Genomic DNA, 24,459 nt, shown 5'->3' on the forward strand with positions numbered 1-24,459 from the left:
CCCTTTATGATGATGTAATGAAATTCTTGTTTGTCTTCACACATGTATTATTTCCTTTGGAAATGCCCTGAAGTGAAATTACTGGGTCAATGCACCTTTTAAAAACATTTGATATGTATGATAGTGTCATAGGACTCAGTTCCTTTCATTTTTTTTAACCTTTTTTTCCCTTGATTTTTAAGAATAGTGGCTTACTTTCTTTGGAAAACTGAAGAAAAAATTAAATGAAGATCACAACCATTGCTAATGCTTTTGTGTGTAGTTTTCTAGATCATTTTGCTGCTCAGATACACACACCTGTTGTTTAAAACCAGAATGGAATCTTGATAGGAATATAGTCTTATATTTTATTTTTTCTACTTAATTGTATTTTATGGTTATCTTTTTATGCCGGTTAATATAGACTGATATGATTTTCTTTCGAGCTAACATTTTTTATATACTTAAAAATTTTTTATTTGGCTGTACTGGGTCTTAGTTGCGGCATGGAAATGTCTTAGTTGTGGCATGTGGGAGGATCTAGTTCTCCAATCAAGGATTGAAGTGGGGCCCTCTGCATTGGGAAGGCAGAATCTTAGCCACTGGACCACCAGGAAAGTCCCACTAATTTTTTAAACATAATTTTTAAAAGTTGTATACTATTTAATTGTATAGCTATATTATGGTTGGTCAGTTGCTTTGGGGATGGTTAGATTACTTAAGCACACTCAACTGACTTATTTTCTTAGGACACATTTATAAGTGTAATGCTGGGTTGATGATGTATACAGTTTGAATTTTAATGTAGATTGCCAAACGGTCCTCTAGAAGAGTGCTCTGATTTACATCACTGCCAGCAGTGTACAAGAGTGACCATTTCGTCTTATTCTAGCTAATATTCTTATCATTCCTTTTAGTCTTTAAAAATCTGATAATAATAAATTGTAAATCTTTGTTGTTTCCCTTTGATTATTGGTGAGATTCATGACCATTTGTATTTTTTTATTTTGAGTTGGCTCTCATCCTTTGCCTTTACCTGTTTTTCTATTGGAGTGTTTGTCTTTTTCTTGTTATAATTTTTATAAGAAAAGATAATAAGTTCTCATCTACTATACATTTGTAAATTATTTTCCTGTTTTATTTTTTGTCTTAAATTTTATTTATATTGATTTTTAATGTATTGAAGATTGGAGTTTATATGTAGTTAAATGCATCACTATTTTTCTTTCTGATAGTTTGTTTTGGTGTCATGTGTATGAAAATTTCCTTCACCCCAGGGTTACAAAAATAGTAAATATCTGTATCTTCTGGTGGTTTTTGAAGTTTGTTTTATAGTTAAGTCTTAATGGTCCAACTGAAATTTGAGTTAAGCTGTGAGGTTCATTTTCTGTTTCTTTGGAATTATTAATGATATGTTCCTTTTTGTCCTTAAATTCTAGATATCTGCTAAGTTTCTCTCAGTAGTGTTAGGGTAATGATGGCAGATTTAAAATGCTTTGATCTCTTTAACAGTGCTCCTGATCTTACTTTTTTTTTTTTTTAAGGAACTGTGTGCTTTAATGTTTTCCCTGGATTGGATTAAAGCAAAAACAGAACTTGTAGGCCCTGCTCATCTGATTCATGAATTTGTGGAATACAGGCATATATTGGATGAAAAGGTATATATTAATATTAAAAATAAGTCCTTAAAGGACATACATTTAATTCTAGGTTTAATATTGAGCAAAATAGAAGAGGTGAAGAGCAAGAATTTCCTCACTTTAATCTGGATTAGTCTGATTATTTTGCCTACTCTCCTACTGGGAATGTGGATAGTATTGAGATTTGAAAGCTGGGAAGTAAAGTGTTCAGTGATTTAAAAAAATTTTTTTTTAGGAAAAAGAATGTGTTAGAGCAGTATTTTGATAATGAGATTTTTTTTTACCCTGTGTTTAAAAGTCTGAAGAGGATCACTGTGTATTTGTTACCTAATGGTTGGCTATTTAATTTTAGCTCATATAGAGAATATTTAAGCCTTTAAAGTGACAAGATCACAGAAACAGAAAAATGTCTGATCTTGGCTCTGGTTATGTTTCTAAGCAATTCCATTTTGTTCATAGGATGGTATAGACTGTGAGAATTTCCAGGAGTTTTTATCTTTAAATGGACATCTTCTTGGACGACAGCCATTTCCTAATATTGTGCAACTGGGCCTCTGTGAACTGGAAACTTCAGAGGTTTATCGGCAAGCTAAGCTGCAGGCCAAGCAGGAGGTCGATAACGGAATGCTTTACCTGGAGTGGGTGTAAGTAGGTTAGGAGAGAAACCAGAGGGAGCAGAGCGCTGACTATGTCATTATTTCTCAGGTAGCAAATACATTCACTCCAGGAAGATTTAACTACTTCCTAGAAAGGGCTGGAACTTTTAATAAGCATTCTTGTTGAAAAGTTCTAGAAAAGTAACCGTATATTTTCAAAGAGTCCATTGAAATAGGTTCTTGCCTATAAGTTGACTTTGGACAAGTCATCCTAAATATTGGTATAAATGCTTTACTTACTGTAATACATTGTAGTAGCGAAGAGCACTGTTTTTGAAGCTACAAACCTAGGTTTGTAACTCAGTTCTGGAACCTTAAGAGTTTTGTGATTTTTGAACAAGTTACAGGTTACTTTCCTTTCTCATACATCAAGTAGTGATAACAAACCTTTAAAATAAGTTCTATTTTTGTGACGATTCAAATGAGATATTGGATATAAAGTGATGAGTACTTTGCCTCGCATATAGCCCTTATTGGGCTTCCCTGGTAGCTCAGCTGGTAAAGAATCCATCTGCAAGGCAGGAGAACCAGGGTTGATCACTGGGTCAGGAAGATCCCCTGGAGAAAGGAATGGCTACCCACACCAGTATTCTTTTTTTTTTTTTTTATACAGAATGACAGTTTTATTTTCCACAATTGTAGTGATCTGATTTTTGTGTTTTTTAATTGATTAATTAATTTACTTTACAATATTGTATTGGTTTTGCCATACATTGACTTGAATCCGCCGTGAGTGTACATGTGTTCCCCACCCTGAATCCCCCTCCCACCTCCCTCCCCATCCCATCCCTCTGGGTCATCCCAGTGCATCAGCCCCGAGCACCCTGGATCATATACATCAAACCTGGACTGGTGATTCATTTCACTATATGATATTTTACATGTTTCAATGTCATTCTCCCATATCATCCCACCCTTGCCCTCTCCCACAGAGTCCAAAAGACTGTTCTATACATCTGTGTCTCTTTTGCTATCTCACATACAGGGTTATCCTTACCTTCTTTCTAAATTCCATATATATGCGTTAGTATACTGTATTGGTGTTTTTCTTTCTGACTTACTTCACTCTGTGTAACAGGCTCCAGTTTCAGCCACCTCATCAGAACTGATTCAAATATATTCTTTTTAATGGCTAAGTAATACTCCATTGTGTATATGTACCACAGCTTTCTTATCCATTCATCTGATGATGGACATCTAGGTTGCTTCCAAGTCCTGGCTATTATAAACACTGCTGTGATGAACATTGGGGTACACGTGTCTCTTTTGATTCTGGTTTCCTCTGTTTGTATGCCCAGCAAGGGGATTGCTGGATCATAAGGCAGTTCTATTTTCAGTTTTTTAAGGAATCTCCACACTGTTCTCCATAGTGGCTGTACTAGTTTGCATTCCCACCAACAGTGTAAGAGGGTTCCCTTTTTTCCACACCTCTCCAGCATTATTGCTTGTAGACTTTTGGATAGTAGCCATTCTGAGTGGTGTGAAATGGTACCTCATAGTGGTTTTGATTTGCATTTCTCTGATAATGAGTGATGTTGAGCATCTTTTCATGTGTTTGTTAGCCATCTGTATGTCTTCTTTGGAGAAATGTCTGTTTAGTTCTTTGGCCCACTTTTTGATTGGGTCTTTTATTTTTCTGGAATTGAGCTGCAGGAGTTGCTTGTATATTTTTGAGATATATTGAGATATTATGAGATATATATTTTAATTCTTTGTTGCTTCATTTGCTATTATTTCCTCCCATTCTGAAGGCTGTCTTTTCACCTCGCTTATAGTTTCCTTTGTTGTGCAGAAGTTTTTAATTTTAATTAGGTCCCATTTGTTTATTTTTGCTTTTATTTCTAATATTCTGGGAGGTGGGTCATAGAGGATCCTGCTATAGTTTATGTCGGAGAGTACCCACACCAGTATTCTAGCTTGGAGAAGTCCATGGACAGAGGAGCCTGGCGGGCTCTGGCTCTAGGTTGCCTGGGCTTGACTCCTAGCTTGTGCTGTTTTTCAGTTGTGTATTATTAGAAGAGGGTTACTCAGCGTCTCTTGCCTAGTGGTACTATTTCATAGCATTATTGTGAGGATTAAATGAATGTGTGTGTATATGTAAACATAAATTTGTAGGTTGCTTAGAACAGTACTTAGATCTTAGAAAGTACTCCATGAATATTAGTACTTGTTGTTAAGAATAAATAGCATTTAGTATTTTGCCTGGTTTATATAGTTGGTATAATATATACAGTTGAATTTGTGTCTTAGTGATTAAAATAGAATTGTAATACTTGGTCTCATAATCAGATGGACATAGATTTAGTTCTTGTTCTCTTTTGAATTGTTGAGTTTGTTATTATTTTTTCTTTTTTTTCTCATTTCATCAGTTGTATTTCAACCCTCTGATGCTTAGTCATTCATAACTGTATCATTGTTTTTTCTTTTTTTCTGGCTCTCTGGCTTGTGAGATCCCAGTTCCCTGACCAAGGGTGGAATCCGTGTCCCCTACAGTGGAAGCATGGAGTCCCAACCACTGGACTGCCAGGAAATTCCCTTTATAGCTGTATTTTTTAATAAATTGATTATTTTTGGTTGTGCTGGGTCTTCATAGTTGCGTGGCTTTTCTCTAGTTGCAATGTACGGGCTTTTCATTGTGGTAGCTTCTTGATGCAGAGCACAGGCTCTAGGGTGCACAGGCTTCAATTGTTGTGGCTCTGGGGCTCTAGAGCTTAAACTCAGTAATTGTGTTGTACAGGCTTAGTTGCTCCACAGCATGTGGGATCTTCCTGGGTCAGGTATAGAGCTCATGTTTCATGTATTGGCAGGTGGGTTCTTTACTACCAAGCCACTGGGTAAGCCTTAACTGGGTTTGACCAGGTCATGTTCAAAGAAGCTTTATTTTTCAGTACTAGAAAGCTTTTCTGCTCTTTCTGTAGAAAATTTAGGTTCATATAAACTTAATTTAACTGAGTTTCAGCTTTCAAAGAAATCATTTATTCATAGATTCATTTGTTATTTAATACCTTTTGGCTATATGTGCATCATTGTGACTGGTCAGTTTCCGAATTTTGAGAAATTGAATAGATAGTGGAAAGTAGTTTCTTAATCTTATTCTCTAAACTTTGCTGGTAACTTACCTGTTTATCCTCTGGATTCTCATCACTCTAGTTCTTGTAGCTTGTTTTTTATCACTTCTAGTGAAGTTTCGGAGAAGGCGATGGCACCCCACTCCCAGTACTCTTGCCTGGAAAATCCCATGGATGGAGGAGCGGTGCGGTCCATGGGGTCGCTGAGAGTCGGACACGACTGAGCAAGTTCACTTTCACTTTTCACTTTCATGCATTGGAGAAGGAAATGGCGACCCACTCCAGTGTTCTTGCCTGGAGAATCCCAGGGACAGAGGAGCCTGGTGGGCTGCCATCTATGGGGTCCCACAGAGTCAGTCGGACACGACTGAAGCGACTTAGCAGCAGCAGCAGCAGCAGGCAAGATTTAAGTCTGATTTACCTTTGTGTTCCCTTTTTTCCTTTGGTCTATTTTGTGTGTGACACTTGCTTAGAATAGGTATCATTACTTACATTTACATATGAGGAAAAGGAAACTTACTAGCTTACGTTATTTGTGTGCATTTACACATCCAATGAGTAGTAGAACTAGGGTGGCCTTTTAGGTTTGTCTGACTCCTAACCTTTGACTTAAGATGATACCATTTAACATACTTATTCATAGTAACTGGGGTGTGTGTATGTGTGTGTGTAATTCAGACACTGTTCTGATGCTTTCCCCATTTTAAGTATGTGCATTCCATTCCATTATCCTTTAGCCCTGTAAAGTAATACATATAGTAGTGGAGTAGTATTTAGTAGATTAAGATACAAAGAAAATGACATTTTTTCCCTCTATATTGGAATTATTAGAGAAGAGCAGTTTTAAAGTGCACATCATAATGGTGGGTGTAATGTCATATTTTAGTTAGGGAATGAGCTTCATTTTGGTATAAAAGAAGATGGAGATTTTTTTGAGGTTTTTCCTTTCATGGTGTTTTCTCTGCACATGTTGTTATTAATGTATCAGAGGAAAATAAAAAATGACGGGTATTTGATTAACTAGATATTTATAATACATGATAGGTTGCTTGATACAGGGTAACTTTTATCTTAAAATGCTGCTTTCTGTTATGCTTTTTTCAGGTGATTTCTGCTGTCATTTACATGTTGGTAATGTAAGAGTTTTGTATTTTTTGGAGCATAACTGTGTTAAAAGTGTTTATTATGGAAAGAAAATGATTACTTTTATTTGGTTTCTGTTCAATTTTTCCTTATATTTAGAAACAAAAAAAACATGAAGAACCTCTCCCGCTTGGTTGTCCGCCCCCATACAGATGCTGTTTACCATGCTTGCTATTCTGAAGATGGTCAAAGAATAGCGTCTTGTGGAGCTGATAAAACTTTACAGGTAAACCTCTCTCTTAAGAAAAATTGAGTCATGTACCTAATACTGGGTGTATTTTTTTTTTTCTTTCTTTTTTGGCCATGCCACATGGCTTGTGGGATCTTAGTTCCTCAACCAAGAATTGAACCTGGGCCCTAGCAGTCAAAGTGCCGAGTCCTAACCATTAGACTGCCAGGGAATTCCTGTGTGCATATTAGAGTATATTTCAATTCTGAAACTCAAGAAAATTACACATTAGGAGTAGAGGAACGTTCAGATCTCTTGAACATCTTATGAAAGATTTCTCTATAGATTTAAAAGATATGGTGGTGTGTTTTCGTAATTCTAAACTTGCCAAGTGTTGTAGAAGGACGTTTTACCTTAGCATTCAGTTACTGTCACCCATGTGCCAGCTAAGGGTAATGAGGAAATGATCATTTGGTTAAAGGACAGAAGGATGTCACAGTGCAATGAACAGGGCTCTGATTAAAAAATGCTGATTAAATCAAATACCTGTTTTATCACAGGCTTGGGAAAATTTCTGACTGTAAATAGGAGTCGGACTAGACTATTTCCTAAGGTGCTTGAAGGTGCTTTCTTTAATTTCTCATTTGTTTTCAGACAGTATGATTGAGTGCTTTTCTTTAAATTGGTATTGAACCTTTTGATTTTGAAGGAAACAAAAATTAGTTTTAAAACACTTAAATTTAAGATTACAAAGGACTTCCCTGGTGGTCTAGTGGCTAAGACTCCACATTCCCAGCTCAGGGGGCCCAGGTTCGATCCCTGGTTGGGGAACTAGATTCCACGTGCTGCAACTAAGAGTTCATGTGCTACAACTAAAAAAGATCCTACATGCCGCAAGTAAGACCTGATGCAGCCAAATAAATAATATTTTTTAAAAAATTAAGCTTGCAAGGCTGTGATTGTAAACCTTACTTCTATATGTGTACTTGATTACCACGTGTATTAATTTGGCTTTTGAGCCACAGAAAGCATATTGAATGATTTGTTTTCTGTTGATTGTTAAGAATTTGCTAAGCTGTTTTCAAGAACCGAAGCTATCCTGTCAGTTCTTTTTATTGATGTTATAAGCATTTAACAAGAGACAATTTTCTTTTTTATGTTAAGGCATATGAATTCTGACAAATTTTGATTTTTTTGGATTGATATTGCCAAGGTTCACTTCTCTTGCAAAATAATAGTGTTTAAGATCTTTTAAAGAAATACTTTTTATTCAATGATGACCCATGGGTAAGCAGTTATAGTAAAAAGATCTTATTGTTGTGTGTATAGGTATTCAAAGCTGAAACAGGAGAGAAACTTCTAGAAATCAAGGCTCATGAGGATGAAGTGCTTTGCTGTGCATTCTCTGCAGATGACAAATTTATAGCAACCTGCTCAGTGGATAAAAAAGTGAAGGTATGGAACTATTTTCCCCTTGAGTTGTAACCACCATAAAATTCATTTTCTTTTTCTGTTATTGAGGGACTAGAATAAGTTGGGTTAAAGGACTCTTGCCTGTTGATCTACTAACTTGAGGCCAACCAGTTTTTATCCATTATAAATTAATGCTGTCTAAAATTTTTTTATTTATAAGCACCAGCAAAAATGCTTAGGTTGATCAGCCCATGATATTTATCAGACAGCTGGAAAAAACAATTTCAAATTAATGAATTTGCCGGCCATTTATTGATAAGTCTGTGGGTTAAATATCAGTTGAAATCTCTGAGTGTATTGTGATCGGAAGTGTTGTTGCACAAAATTATTATCTGAGTTGACTCTTGTTGTAAAATATATAATCTGTGAAATGCAACCCAGATTTTTTATCTTTATGAACTGTCTTGTATTCAGTGCAAAACTAGATGAATAAACATACTAAAAGTCTACAAAGTAAATAGAGAAAATAAAACCTATTGATTTTTACCTTTAATTATCACTATAAACCGTGAAAAATTCTTAAAGAGATGGGAATACCAGACCACCTGACCTGCCTCTTGAGAAACCTATATGCAGGTTAGGAAGCAACAGTTAGAACTGGACATGGAACAACAGACTGGTTCCAAATAGGAAAAGGAGTACGTCAAGGCTGTATATTGTCACCCTGCTTACTTAACTTATATGAAGAGTACATCATGAGAAACGCTGGGCTGGAAGAAGCACAAGCTGGAATCAAGATTGCTGGGAGAAATATCAATAACCTCAGATATGCAGACGACACAACCCTTAGGTCAGAAAGTGAAGAGGAACTAAAAAGCCTCTTGATAAAAATGAAAGAGGAGAGTGAAAAAGTTGGCTTAAAGCTCAACATTCAGAAAACTAAGATCATGGCAAATAGATGGGGAAACAGTGTCAGACTTTATTTTTCTGGGCTCCAAAATCACTGCAGATGGTGATTTCAGCCATGAAATTAAAAGACCCTTAGTCCTTGGAAGGAAAGTTATGACCAACCTAGACAGCATATTAAAAAGCAGAGACATCACTTTGTCAGCAAAGGTCCGTCTAGTCAAGGCTGTGGTTTTTCCAGTGGTCATGTATGGATGTGAGAGTTGGACTGTGAAGAAAGCTGAGTGCCGAAGAATTGATGCTTTTGAACTGTGGTGTTGGAGAAGACTCTTGAGAGTCCCTTGGACTGCAAGGAGATCCAACCAGTCCATCCTAAAGGAGATCAGTCCTGGGTATTCATTGGAAGGACTGATGCTGAAGCTGAAACTCCAATACTTTGGCCACCTCATGCGAAGAGTTGACTCATTGGAAAAGACCCTGATGCTGGGAGGGATTGGGGGCAGGAAGAGAAGGGGACGACAGGATGAGATGGCTGGATGGCATCACCGACTCGATGGACATGAGTTTGGGTAGGCTTCGGGAGTTGGTGATGGACAGGGAGGCCTGGCGTGCTGTGATTATGGGGTCGTAAAGAGTCGGACACAACTGAGCGACTAAACTGAACTGATTATTTTTTTGTCTCTTATTCCTAAATTTGGCTTTAAGCCAGAGCATTTATGTGGAATTTAAGAGAACCTGAAGTCTAGAGGAATGCTTTATTTGATAAATGGAGGGAAATCATTATTGTAGGCTTTTTTCCAAAAGGGGTGTGGAGTGCTGAATCTGGATAGGTTGGGTGGGCCTTAGTTGGCCTGGGAGCATGAAACTGACTTGAAAGTTTTCCTGAAGTTTGCACCTACTTGAGGACCTTGGCGTGTCCAGGAAAAATCTACTTCTTGATAGATTGGACTTTCTATGATGGCTTTACAACCAACCAGTTAGTTTACTTTGTAGCCTCTATTCTGAGTCAGACTTGGAGTTGGCCATTCTGTGCTGTTCCAGAGCTATGTGGCTCAAGTTTCTGTTTGTAAGAAATTTAAAGCAAGAGGCTGAAATACTTATTGAAGAATTTTGAAATAAACTCTTTGGACATCTGGGGAGTGCTTTGAGAGGATAAAACAAAATGCTGTGGAAGGCACATTAGTACCTCTAACAGTCCAAAGCCCTGTAAAGAATCACTAGGTAATTTATTTCTTTTGTTTCTTCAGTGGAACAGATTATTTTCATAGTAACCATGAAGAAGACTACTTGAGAACTTAACACTGCATGAGGCTTTGTATATATACTTACTCATATTACATTTGGAAAAGGCGAGTCACCCCACTCCAGTACTCTTGCCTGGAAAATCCCATGGATGGAGGAGCCTGGTAGGCTGCAGTCCATGGGGTCGCGAAGAGTCGGACATGACTGAGCGACTTCACTTTCCCTTTTCACTTTAATGCATTGGAGAAGGAAATGGCTACCCACTCCAGTGTTCTTGCCTGGAGAATCCCAGGGACGGGGGAGCCCGTTGGGCTGCCGTCTATGGGGTCGTACAGAGTCGGACACGACTGAAGCAACTTAGCAGCAGCAGCAGCATATTACATTATCCTTTTCTCACTACATCTTGATAAGTGTTGATCCCATTTTACAGATGAGGAAACAAGTTCAGAGATGAAGTCACTTGCCCAGGCTCATATTAACTAATACCAAGTGGAACCAGGATTGAAAGCTAGGTTTCCTTGAGACTCTAAAGCCTTTATTTTTTTTTCCCACTGACTTATCTGCCTTTACTTATTTATTAGTACCTTGAAGTCAGCAGAACACTTGTCAAGTTCTTTGTCATCAACACCATGAATTGTGGAAGACAGGTGCAAATATCCCCATTTTACAGAGTAGGGAGCTGAGATGCAGGTAAATTAAGGACTTGACTAGGTACACCCAATTTAAAAATGGTAGAGCTGGGCCTTGGGCTGGCTGTGATTAATTTTTCTGATCTGAAGTCCATTGTCCCATCTCCTTTATAACACTTTTCTGCCTGCTGTCATTCATTTGAACGTGTGAAATCTTGCCCTTGAAAAATGTAATGTTTTGCGTTACTTGCAGGTAATTAAAAAGAAAAAATTGTAGCAAAATGCTGACATTTTAGGGAAGGGGGAGGTATTCATTAGCACATGTCTGACTGGGAAAACCTGGCACACAGGATGGATAACATTGTTTTGCTTCTCTATTTTCCCTTTGAAAATAAGGTTCTTGTAAACTTTATTCTCTTTATTCTCTTCAGATTTGGAATTCAATGACTGGGGAACTAGTGCGTATCTATGATGAGCACTCAGAGCAAGTCAATTGCTGCCACTTCACCAACAACAGTAATCACCTTCTCTTAGCCACTGGTTCAAATGACTACTTCCTTAAAGTAAGTGTGAATGAGAATCATGTAGATAAATTTGATAGATACATCAGAACATCTCCTTTGATTTTTTTTCATATATTGTGTTAATCAAGGATCTTTTGGTTATAGGGATAGAAACTTGCCTGTTAGCTTAAGCAACAACAGCAAAAAGGATATTACCAGGTCTTGAAACTGGAAAGTTTGGAAGGAGCCTGTCTTCAGGCATAACTGATTCCAGATGCCTAAACTACATTCTTAGGCTCTTAAACTCCTCCATCTCTGGATCCTGTTTCCCATTGTGTTGATTCAGGCATATTCTATCTGTGTGGCAGGAAATATGGGTATCCTTAGTTCTAGGTGTGCATGGTTACTACAGCTCATAATCACAGAGTGAGGGCCCGTAGTTTTCCTATAGAGAAAACTGTGTTGCACAGTACATCCTTATGGCTTATTTTATACGTGATAGTTTGTACCTCTTAATCCCCTGCCATTATCTTGCCCTCCCTTCCTTCTCCCCACTGGTAACCACTAGCTTGCTCTCTGTATCTGTAGTCTGTTTCTTTTTTGTTATATTCACTAGTTTGTTGTATTTCTTAGATTCTGCTTATAAGTGATATCATACAGTATTTGTCTTTCTCTGACTTAATTAAAATTATTGCTTCTCCAGATGAAAAATTGTTTGGGATAGATATACAACAAATATCTGTGAATAACTTTTGACATTTCCTTTTAACATTTTGTAGGATGAGGAAGTTCATATTTCCTTTTTTTAAATATAGACAAAATTCTCTTAAGATGTGGGAAGTGGTTATTGGTTGGTCAACCATTTTAATTAAGGACAAGTTTTACTTTAAAACCTGTCATTCCACACCTGCATTTCCATTAGGTATGTCAGAACTTACTTCTTGTGCTTTTTGAACTGAGAGAAGTCAATGAAAAGATGTAAATCTGAAGTTGTCCCCATGTAACTTGTGTTATCTGCAGATTTGGGTTTATCTAGGACTGGGATTAAAGGAGCCCAAAATGGAGATGGACATAAAGATCAGAACTTAACCTCACTTATTATTCCCAAAGGATTTTTACCAAAATTAATTTTGGGAGATAAAGGATTTCTCCTTTGTTTAACCTAGGTAGCATAAATCACCAGAGATGACTGTTGCCTTTTGTTTACATTTTTTATACTTTTCAAACATACCCCAGAGGAGAAAGAATAATCATGAACCCCGTGGTGTCCTTTGCCTAGCTCCAACAATTATCAGCATTTTGCCAATCATATTTTATTCCCCTACCACCTCCCATTTTTTTTTGGACTAAGCATTTTATAGCAAATCCCATCATTTCACTCGGAATGATGGGATATATACTTTGGCATGTATCTCTCAGGTATAAAACATAAATAGCATGTCATTATCATACCTAGCATAATAAACAATTTCATAGCATACTTGGTCCATATTCATTTTTTCTTATTAGTCTCAAAACATCTTTATACCATAGATTTGGGCTTCCCAAGGTGGTGCTAGTGGTAAAGAATCTGCCTTCCAGTGCTGGAGATATAAGAAATGTAGGTTCGATTCCTGGGTTGAGAAGATTCCCTGGAGAAGGAGATGGCAACCTCCTCCAGTCAGAATCCAAACTTCGAGTGGCATTTGGTTGATAAGTCTCTTAAGACACTTTTGTTCTATAAACATTCTCCTTCCTGCTACCTCTTTTTTTATGCCACTGATTTGTTAGAGAAATTGAGTCAGTTTTCCTGTGGAATGTCCCACATTCTGGATTTGGTTGACTGCTTCCAGGAATGGTTGTTAACTTGCTATTCTGATCCATTATGTTTGCTGTCAAATGAATCTATATCTATCTTTACAGTCATTATATTTTTGAATCATTTTTTAGAGTGTTAATAGATTTTAGCCTAGTTAGGAGACTCAAGGTTTGTATTGGGAAATCTTAGCAATGACCGTTTATAGAGTTGGATAACTTAGCATCTTAAAAAATTACAAATAAAATGTAATTTATTTTACATATCACTTATTATAGAGCTGAATAAAAAAAAAATCAAACTGCTTTGTTAAAAATAAGCAATGGCTAGTTTAGTGCTCAGAGGAAAGCCTAAGTAAGTCTTCAAGTCCCTTAGATTTAGGTGCTGATCTAAGGGCCACCCCATTACTTGTTAATCCCATGCTCACCTCTATGTTTGACACCTTTGTCAAACTAAAGTGAACATATTCCTATAACTGGAAAAGCTTAATTGGGAGGGAAGGAAGAACTTTACATGATTTCTAATTTTTCCCCATTCAGTGGTAATTTTTCAGTTATCTTTTTTTCTTTCTCAAATAGCTCTGGGATCTGAATCAAGAAGAATGTCGAAATACCATGTTTGGCCATACAAATTCGGTCAGTCACTGCAGATTTTCACCAGATGATCAGGTTTTGGCCAGTTGTTCAGCTGATGGAACATTAAAGGTATGCTTTTGTTCATTGTTAAAGTGGTTTTTGCATAACTGTATTATTTAATACTTGGGTTATGGAAACAGGTTTCTGTTTTTCCCATTGCTACAGAAAGCTGCTTCCTTCACCATCCAGGAGCATTTTTAATGTAACTGTAATTCCTTGTCATAATGATTGTTTATTAATGGTTTGCTACCCTATGCTTAAAAGTTCATGTAATTGAAATTCTTTAGTTTTTTTAGAAATGCATTTATTTATTAATATTTATTTTTGGCTGTGTTGGGTCTTTGTTGCTCGTTGGACTTTTCTCTAGTTTTAGCAAGTGGAGGCTACTCTGTAGTTGGGGTGCATGGGCTTCTCATTGCAGTGGCTTTTCTTCTCTTCTTAGAGCGTGGGTTCTAGGGCATGGGGAATTCAGTAGTCGCAGCTCTTGGACTCTAGAGCACAGGCTTAGTAGTTGTGGCACATGGGCTTAGTTGCTCCACAGCATGTGGGATCTTCCAGGATCAAGGATTGAAACCTCATCTCCTGCATTGGTAGGTGGATTCTTTACCACTGAGCCACCAGGGAAGCCCAAGTTCTTTAATTTTTAAGCACTATATTTAATTTATGATTTGTAAAACCTTTTGAGCTTTATGCTGTCAAGTTTGTAAAGTTCTTGATTTTATTTATCATTCACTTATTCTGCTTTTTATGTTTCTATATTCCTGTTCTTGAGAAATCATGGGGGGGAGTCAGAGCTAGGGGAAAAAAAAGTATTCAGCCTCCGGAAATTTATAGTGTTTAAAAAAACTAAATTTTTTAAATCTCCACCTTCTCAATAAGATCCCAGTGCCACTTTCTTTGCTATTTCCTGTCTCTGCTGTTATTCTGGTCTTCTTTTGTGTTGAATCCAGTCCTTTGACTTCCTCATCTCCCTCCCATGCTGTAGTGTTTGCTCTGATTCATGGTGTCAGACCCTCCTGTCTCATAGCAACCTTCTACGGTATATTTCCATCTCTCTTTATCCCAGTACATAGCTGCTAGATGAACTCTCTACCTCTATTTTCATCTTGCCTTTTTTAGCTGGAACATGAAAGTACCAAGTTCTAAATTTTATAAACCCAGGCTCATCAGACACACCTCTAAGGCTCTTCACCTTCATCATTCTTATCTCTGTTCTTATTCAATATATTAATTGTCACTTCTGGGCAAGATAATTTTGGGCGCTTATTTCAGCTACTGTCCCTATATATGTGTTTCATTAGTCTTTTTTGGAATTTTTTTTTTTTTTTTGCCTCCAATTTACTTGTCTATAGTTTTTAATGACCCTCAACTTTATAAATTTAAACAGTAAATGAAAAGCCTTCTTCAGAAAGTGTTCTCTTATAACATCCATCCATCTGGTTGTGAGAATATATAAACATATCTATCTACCTGTATCTGTATGTATAGATGGAAACTACTTGATCTTCTGATTTCCACTTGTAAATTAAAAAAAAATTATTTTTAAAGTTTGGCTGTGTTGGGTCTTCATTGCTGCATGGGCTTTTTCTCTAGCTGTGTTGAGTGGCGGCTACTCTCTAGTTGCAGTGTGCAGGCTTCTCATTGCGGTGGCTTCTCTTGTTGCGGAGCATGGGCTCTAGGCATACAGGCTTCAGTAATTGCGGCACATGGGCTCAGTAGTCGTGGCTCCCAGGATCTAGAGCATAGGCTCAGTACTTGTAGCCCATAGGCTTAGCTGCTCTGTGGCACGTGGGATCTTCCTGGACTAGGGATTGAACCCATGTCTCCTGCATTGGCAGGGGGTTTCTTCACCACTGAGCCACCAGGGGAGCCCTCCACTTACAAATTTGTTGTATGGTTCAGTTCAGTCATTTTTCATATGTCTTCTGTTTCTTTGATAAGGTTAAATATAGGTTTATGACCTGCAGAGACCTTGTCATCTTGTTGTAACTCTCTGAAGTTCATTGTACACAGTTTTACTCAAAACATGTGCTCAGTAAATTTTCTTGGCATGTCGCTCTTCCAGGGAAATACTTGAACCCACCAGACTCTGTTTTGCTTGTTAGAATCTCTAGAGATTTGTTAATGCTGCTAGGTGACTTTTAAGTTTACAGCAAGCTAAACTCTCTTGATGCTTATCCTTTGGTTGAATCTTTAACCTCTCTTTGTTGACTGAGGATATCTCATTTTTGTATAGATTACTTCAGGGCATCTAGGGATTTTCTGGGTAGAATGTTACTTTATAGAGTTTCCTAGCATTTAGTAGATGTTGGGAGCATTCTAAGAGCATTCAGGTAAATGGATTTGGCCTCTGTGAAATGTTCTCTGTAAATACCAAATATCTGTGTCTTCTTTGGGATGATCATGTCAGAGGAGGTTTTTCAGAGGTCCGGTGAAGGCAACGTTCTTCTGAAAGATTCTTTCAGTCCTATAAGTTTTTGATTTTTACTTAGAGAATGACTTTAGAAAGCATTTTATGTCTCAAGGCAGGTTCTCCTTTTATCTCCATTGCTAATTCTAAGTTCTCGAAAGATTCCATTATTAAGTTACTTAATGTTGAAGAAAGTTGTGAAACCAGGCCATTTATCTGTTAAACAATTTCAATTTGTACAATTCAACTAGGCCTTCTTTGCTGCCAGGTAATGGTTTGTTCCCTTAATTGAATTCACCATAGTGCCTGTTCCAAACCTTTTTTGTTGTTCTTAAGCCCCCAACCCTGTCACTATATCTCTTTCATTCTATGGAGATAACTTTACCTCATACCTATTCAGAAGGTTGACACCACCCAAGAGTTACCCATCATGAGCTCCCTCAGAAATTGCCATAAAAGACTCTACATGCTACGCACTAAGATGCTTCAGTTGTGTCTGACTCTTTGTGACCCTATGGTCCATAGCTTGCCAGGCTCCTCTGTCCATAGGAATCTCCAGGCAAAAATACTGGAGTGGGTTGGAGTGCCATGGAATACTGGAGTGCCATTCCCTCTTTCAGGGGATCTTCCCCAACCCAGGGATCGAACCTGTGTCTCTTACGTCTTTTGCATTGGCAGGAGGGTTCTTTACCTCTAGTGCCACCTGGGAAGTAAAAGGCTCTACTGCACTTCTTTTCTCTCATCTCCATGCTCAGGAAGTCCTCTGCTTGTGCCTACTGTTTCTTTTTTCCTTCTTCCTCTGACACCTTGCCCCATTGGTTATTTCTTTATTGCATTTTCAGTTTTTCTTTTTTTTTGAACCCCTTTCCACAGTTTACAGATGTTCTTGGGCCTTCCTAAGCATTATAAAAGCAAAAAAAGTGAAACCCCTTTGGTTCTTCTTGATTGTGTTATCCTCTGAAACATTCAGTTTTTCTTTCTGACTAGACCTTTAAATCACCTATACTTGCCTCCACTTCCTATCTACTTGTTCACTGCTAACCCTTTTTCAGCCTGGTCTGTCTTCTACGTATTCCCTTGAAGAGTAAAATCCAGTTTTATTTCATTTTCATTCTTTCTGATGTAAAATCTAATGCTCTTTGGAAGAGTGTGGGATCCAGTATTTTTCTTTATCCAATTTTTATTCTTTCCCTTTGTTACCACACTCCTGTTGACCACCTGTGTTTCCTTTTTTTTTTTTTTTTTCTGTGTTTCCTTTTTGAAACTCCTCATTTGACATCAGTGTTTTCTTCTTTCTTCTCCTGTCTTTCTTGCTGTGCTGTGCTTAGTTGCTTAGTTGTGTCTGACTCTGTGACCCTGTGGACTGTAGCCCGCCGGGCTCCTCTGTCCATGTGGATTCTCCAGGTAAGAATACTGGGTTGCTATGCCCTCCTCCAGGGGATCTTCCCAACCCAGGAATCAAACCCAGGTCTCCTGCATTGCAGGCGGATCCTTTACCGTCAGAGCCACCAGGGAAGCCTGTCTCTCTTACCCCTTCTTTAACTTTTTCCTTCCCATGGCCGTTCCTCAAGCATCTAGTCTTGACTGCCACCTCCATCACCTTTTTTCTGTTCCATGTCAGCCAGCCTCATGGCTTTATCTCCTTTCTCATGTGAGTGTGTTTCACACGTGTTCTGTCCAGCCCTCGTTTCTCTTACGTGCCTATGTCCTGCATTTTTAACTGTCTGCTCGTTTGCTGTCACTTAAATAAAACACTGTACCTCAAACTCACTGTGCTCCAAACTGAACTCTTCATTTTTTCTTCCCCAAACTTACCTACTTTTTATGGTTCCTGTATGTTTTCATGGTTTTGATTAGATCAGTGTTCAGGATTTACATCATCCTGACTGATGACAGTTGGGCCATGTAGTATATGACGATTTTTCCCCCCTCCTTTCTCATACAATACTTTGTTCTCTTTGGGATTAAATGTGTTGCACAGTTAACAGTGTCGTTTTGTGTTTTCCTTTCCTTATTTTTTTTAATGTACATAATCACTCATCCATCTTCAAGCTATCCCTTGTCTAGGTTTCTCTTAAATAATTCAGTTTTTTTGATTTGACATTTTCTTTTCTTAGAAATAACTTTCTTGGAGGCATCTGTCTTGTTCCATTGTGACTGGTGATACTATTTATCCTCAGTGTTCAGCTGCCATCCTGGGATCCTCCTGCTTTTCTCTTGAGTTGAAACCCTTGTTTCCTGAATTTATTGGTTTATTCTCAGTGTGGTGGAAAATCTCCCCTAACTTTCTAAGAAAGAATCTGAGAGGAAATTTTTGAGACCATATCTGTCTAAAAGTGCCTTTATTCTAGCTTCATATTTAATTGATATTTTTGATTGCATATAGAAGGAAATAATTTTTTTCTTAGAATTTTGGAGACATTGTTCCCTTGTCTTTGAACTCCCATAGTTTCTCTTGATATTTGAAGACATTCTGATTCGTATGTGATCTATTTTCTTGGTCTCGAAACTTTTAAGATCTTTATAAAATTCCCAGTGTTTCTCTTTTTAGAACTTTCATGACAGTATGCCTTGGTGTGGGTTTGTCTCTGTTTATTGTTCTTGGCACTTGGTAGCCTCTTTCAATCTGGAAATTCATGTCCTTCAGTTCTGGAGGTTTTCTTTAATCATTTGATTTATTCTCATCTAGTTTCTTTTTCTAGAATGTCTGTTTGGGATGTTTTCTTATTTTTCTCCCCTTATCCATTCATCCTACTTCTTGGAAAATTTATTTAGCTTTATTTTCATCTCCTTCTATTTTGTTTTAAATTTCTGCTATCATATTTTTAAGTGTACCCGTTCTTTTTTTAATGTTTTTAAATAATGTTTAATTTTACAAGAGAGTATTCAAAATATGCCTAGAGAGAAAAATTCTCTTTACTCCTGTTTCATGTGGGTTTTGGGAGGGTACGGAAGTGAATATATGTATTCTATCTGCAGAACTCAGTTTTGTTTCACTAACACTATTGTCTCTCCTCACCTGTGCTTGAAACATGGGAATAATCTGTCTTTTAAAATGTATTTACTGATTATTTATTAAGTACTTACTATGTGGCAGATTCTGTACTAGATGTTTGGTTTTTAAACACTTTTGAGAAAAAGTATATTTCCTGGCCAGAAGTTATTCAGGGTCTAGTGAGGAGAAAACCAAGTCATAGACAAACCATGAAGATGGTAGAAGTATGTGTCGGGGGCCTCAGAGCAGGCAAGGTTCTGTGCGGGAGCACGTAGACCCTTGCTGCTGCTCCCACACTGCCATGTTCTCCCTTTGCATTATCTCTGCTTCCCTATTTTGTACCTTCACTTATGCTGACCTCTTAGCCTAAACTCCTAGGTATCATTTTGGTATGGAAATTGTGTCCATCTTAAGTTGGTGTAGTCCCTGGTGGCTCAGATGGTAAAGCGTCTGCCTACAGTGTGGGAGACCTGGGTTCAATCCCTGGGTTGGGAAGATCTCCTGGAGAAGGCCACAGCACCCCACTCCAGTACTCTTGCCTGGAAAATCCCATGGATGGAGGAGCCTGGTAGGCTGCAGTCCATGGGGTTGCAAAGAGTCAGACACTACTGAGCGACTTCACTTTCTTTCTTTCTTTAAGTTGGTGTGAAGAGGCTGATCTTCAGGCAGGAGAGTGAGGGGGTAAAAAGTGTTTCCTCAAGCCCACAGGTTTGGTAAAGCATTTCCACTGTGTTGTGTGTTTCCCTTTCAAATGACTCATCTGACATATCTTGTGATTTTATTTTTTTAAAGGGGAGCATGTTTTTTAAAAGTCATCATTGAATTTGTTACAATATTGCTTCTGTTTTATGTTTTGGTTTTTTGGCCCCAGGGCAGGTAGGTCTTAGCTCTCCAACCAGGGATTGTATCCATACCCCCTGTATTGGAAGGCGAAGTCTTAAACCACTGGACCGCCAGGAAAGTCCCGTTAGTCATTCATGTGCTTGTCTTACCTCTTTTACTGGCCTCTAAACTCCTTGAGAGTAGTGTCTGTATCCGATTCATTTATATAATCTCAAAGTGACTCACATTATGTGAGCAAGATGATAAACCTTTACCGTGTCCCTTCAGATTGAATTAAGACTTCTCGAAACTCAAAAGAAAAACACTTTAAAAGTCTTCAGGGATAGGATTCTGATTTCATTGGTGAGTATCAAGTGTGATTGTGGAGCACAGAGCGCTAGCAGCAGGGGGACAGACATCACTGCATCCTGGGTGAGAACTGCTATGTTTGTGGCAGCTTTCCCACAGAGCTATTAAGCCAGTGTCGTTGGCTGGTTTGCACTGACACAGTGACGTGCAGTAAGCAGACGTCCTGCAAAATGATGCTGGATAACAGCATTTCAAGGTCAATGTCTTGTAAAGCTTTTATTTTCCAAGACAATGGAGAACTGTAAAATTATGTCTTGCCCCAAATGGCTCTGTAATCATCCAAGTGTTTTATAGTGTATCCTGTTGATAAACATGTGTTTTTCAGGCCTCGATGATAAACTGTTTCAAAATGTGAGCTTTATTTAAAAATTGCCATTTAAACCACACAAAGGCCAGGGTGCATGTGGGCCCAGGATATAGGGCAGTGACTAGCTCAGAATGAAATTCAGGTGTTTATTTGGTCCCTCGACATGTGGAATTTCATCACTCCTTGCATAGGAGCTGAAGTCAGGTCCACATGTAAAAGATGTAGTGAAATCGGGTTGAATTAGTTTTCTTTTTCTTCCTTAAATCAAGGCAGTGATTGCTTTTGTTTTTCATGTCAAGAGGGAAACCGTGTGATTTCTTATATAATCTGGCTGATGTGACTGAAGCTTCTGGCACTGGAGTTTAGATTTTCTCTCTTGAGTGTCAAGAAGGGCTAACAATACTTTAGACGTCTCTTTTGGTTCATCCAGTTTATCCAAAGTTATTGCATGGGGAAAGGTTTTGGGTTTGGCTGTATTTCTAGTGTATATAATCTTTAAACTTGAGACATTTAAACATGTGTGTGCTTAGTCACTTGGTTGTGTCTGACTCTTTGCGACCCCATGGACTGGGATTTCCCAGGCAGGCATACTGGAGTGGGTTGCCTTTTCCTGATCCAGGGATCAAACTTGTATCTACTCTGTCTTCTGCAGTGCAGGCAGATTCTATACCCACTGAGTCATTGGGGAAGCTTGTGTCTGGCCAGTCACATCTGGTTTTACTCTTGGAGCTGTGCTTTGGAAGCTGAGTTGAAGCTTGAGGAACAGCTTGTTTGTTTATTTGTTTTGTTTTAAATTCTTGTCCTTGACCAACGCTGAGTCTGTATATGGCAGCCATTATCATTCTGTGAAGCTGGGACACTGCACAAGGCCAAGGGGAGTGAAGATGGATTAAAAAGTAGTTAAAATTAATTTTTTGGCTGCGTCAGGTCTTCATTGCTGTACAAAGGCTTTCTCTAGTTGTGGAGAGTGGGGGCTACTCTTTGTTGTGTGTGGGCTTCTCATTGAAGTGGCTTCTATTGTTGCTGGAGCACAGGCTCTAGGGCACTTGGGCTTCAGTAGTTGTGATTTGTAGGCTCTAGAGCACAGGCTCAATATTTGTGCACAGGCTTAGTTGCTCCGCAGCATGTGGAACTTACCAGACCAGGGATTGAACCCGTGTCCCCTGCATTGGAAGGTGGATTGTTAACCACTGGACCACCAGGAAAGTCCAAGATAGATCTTTTTTGAAGCCCTTTGTTTTTCGGGCTGCTCAGGTGGCTTTGCTGGTAAGTGAGGTTTGGTGTTTTGTCTCCCACTCCTTAGGATCCAGTTATTTTAGAGACCCCTTTAGCCCCACCAAGTGCACAAGACTGCTTCCTTTCAGCATAGCTTTGTTTTGTGTTTTCAGGGACTTCCTTATATCTCTGGATGCTCTGCTAGATTGTAGCTCAGCTTGGACTGGGTCCTGTGTGTAGCGTCCGTGCTGTGCATACAGTAGACTGTGAGGCACGCCTCATGGCTGGCACAGCAGAGGGCAGTAGTGGCAAGTCATGAGTCACACCTTCTTCTATCCTTTATGCTCATCCTGCTGTCAGCGCCTCCACACCATGCAAGGCTCTTTTAACATTTTATATAGTTTTACATTCTTTTTTGGAGTGCTTTTAATTTTTTTTTCTTTTTAGGAAAGTGATGAATGAAGCTAGAATACTTAATTTAAAAGCCTTAGAAAAAGTTATACATAATGAAAAATAATTCATTAAGTGAACTTGAATATTTTGTGTGACATTTAATCCAGGTGGAATTCTAGAGGTGTGACTTGAGATCAAAACAAACTTAAAACATTTTTTTATTTTTGAAGCTTTGGGATGTGAAATCTGCAAATGAGAGGAAAAGCATTAATGTGAAGCAATTCTTCCTGAATTCAGAGGAGCCTCAGGAGGATCTGGAAGTGATAGTGAAATGCTGTTCGTGGTCTGCTGATGGTGCTAAGATAATGGTGGCTGCGAAAAATAAAGTCTTTGTAAGTACTGGTATTTTAAAAAGCCAAATTTAGTCTAATTTAAAGAAAGTTGAAACACCTATTGATTGTTGCATTTTATACTGTTTATTGACATAAAGTATAGCTGAATGTTTTTGGGGCAGATGCCCTAGCCTCCTGTAGTTCTTAGAACTATGCTTCACGGAGTGTCCATAGGCCTTGTGAGAAAAGGTCTCCATGGTCAAACAGGTTTGGAAATGTTATGTATTACTTTCCCTATTGGAGGTACTTTTCCCCCTTTAGTGTATACTAACATATATAATATTTATGGCCTCTAGAAGTCCTACAATAAAGAAACAATTTATGTTGTTTACAACCAGTGTATCTCAAATTGATCTAAAACATAGATGGAATGCTGGCTACATCACTCACCCTGCTTCCCCCCACAATTTTTTTTTTAAATTTTATTTTATTTAACTTTACAATACTGTATTGGTTTTGCCATATATCAAAATGAATCTGCCACAGGTATACATGTGTTCCCCATCCTGAACCCTCCTCCCTCCTCCCTCCCCATACCATCCCTCTGGGTCATCCCAGTGCACCAGCCCCAAGCATCCAGTTATCGTGCATCAAACCTGGACTGGTGACTCGTTTCATATATGATATTATACATGTTTCAATGCCATTCTCCCAAATCATCCCACCCTCTCCCTCTCCCACAGAGTCCAAAAGACTGTTCTATACATCATCCCCCCACAATTTGAAATACATTGGTTTAGGTGACTTTCAGAGTACTTTCTATAGCCTTAAAATACTGTGATTTGGTGACTGATTGAAATACTTATCAACAATTGAAGTTTGTGAAATTTCTGTGAAGTAAATGAGGAAGATATGCAAAAGAAGGTAAATGCCTAGGAAATGCGCTCTTTTTTCAGTTCTTGTAACAGTTTACATTTGTAGTATTCAGAGTGCTCTCATATAGAATTTCTCTTGATCAGATCAGATCAGATCAGTGGCTCAGTCGTGTCCGACTCTTTGCGACCCCATGAATCCCAGCACACCAGGCCTCCCTGTCCATCACCAACTCCCGGAGTTCACTGAGACTCACGTCCATCGAGTCAGCGATGCCATCCAGCCATCTCATCCTCTGTCGTCCCCTTCTCCTCTTGCCCCCAATCCCTACCAGCATCAGAGTCTTTTCCAGTGAATCAACTCTTCGCATGAGGTGGCCAAAGTACTGGAGTTTCAGCTTTAGCATCATTCCTTCCAAAGAAATCCCAGGGCTGATCTCCTTCAGAATGGACTGGTTGGATCTCCTTGCAGTCCAAGGGACTCTCAAGAGTCTTCTCCAACACCACAGTTCAAAAGCATCAATTCTTTGGCGCTCAGCCTTCTTCACAGTCCAACTCTCACATCCATACATGACCACAGGAAAAACCATAGCCTTGACTAGACGAACCTTTGTTGGCAAAGTAATGTCTCTGCTTTTGAATATGCTATCTAGGTTGGTCATAACTTTCCTTCCAAGGAGTAAGTGTCTTAATTTCATGGCTGCAGTCACCATCTGTAGTGATTCTGGAGCCCAGAAAAATAAAGTCTGACATTGTTTCCCCATCTATTTCCCATGAAGTGGTGGGACCGGGTGCCATGATCTTCGTTTTCTGAATGTTGAGCTTTAAGCCAACTTTTTCACTCTCCACTTTCACTTTCATCAAGAGGCTTTTGAGTTCCTCTTCACTTTCTGCCATAAGGGTGATGTCATCCGCGTATCTGAGGTTATTGATATTTCTCCAGGCAATCTTGATTCCAGCTTGTGT

The 24,459-nt window shown here is 38.6% G+C and overlaps 1 protein-coding gene across 5 annotated transcripts in view; it reads left to right on the forward strand.

The window, feature by feature from the left end:
* APAF1 (apoptotic peptidase activating factor 1) overlaps positions 1-24,459 on the forward strand; it is an 89,350-nt gene that overhangs the window by 25,775 nt on the left and 39,116 nt on the right. For all 5 annotated transcript variants that reach the window (XM_061416992.1, XM_061416994.1, XM_061416993.1 and 2 more), the window contains 7 exons: positions 1,524-1,637; positions 2,079-2,263; positions 6,586-6,712; positions 7,985-8,110; positions 11,277-11,408; positions 13,722-13,847; positions 22,520-22,681. In XM_061416992.1, the coding sequence (XP_061272976.1) occupies positions 1,524-1,637; positions 2,079-2,263; positions 6,586-6,712; positions 7,985-8,110; positions 11,277-11,408; positions 13,722-13,847; positions 22,520-22,681 (972 nt within the window). The remainder of the gene's footprint in view (positions 1-1,523; positions 1,638-2,078; positions 2,264-6,585; positions 6,713-7,984; positions 8,111-11,276; positions 11,409-13,721; positions 13,848-22,519; positions 22,682-24,459) is intronic.

Source organism: Bos javanicus, chromosome 5 (genome assembly GCF_032452875.1).
Source record: "Bos javanicus breed banteng chromosome 5, ARS-OSU_banteng_1.0, whole genome shotgun sequence".
Taxonomy (NCBI): Eukaryota; Metazoa; Chordata; class Mammalia; order Artiodactyla; family Bovidae; genus Bos; species Bos javanicus.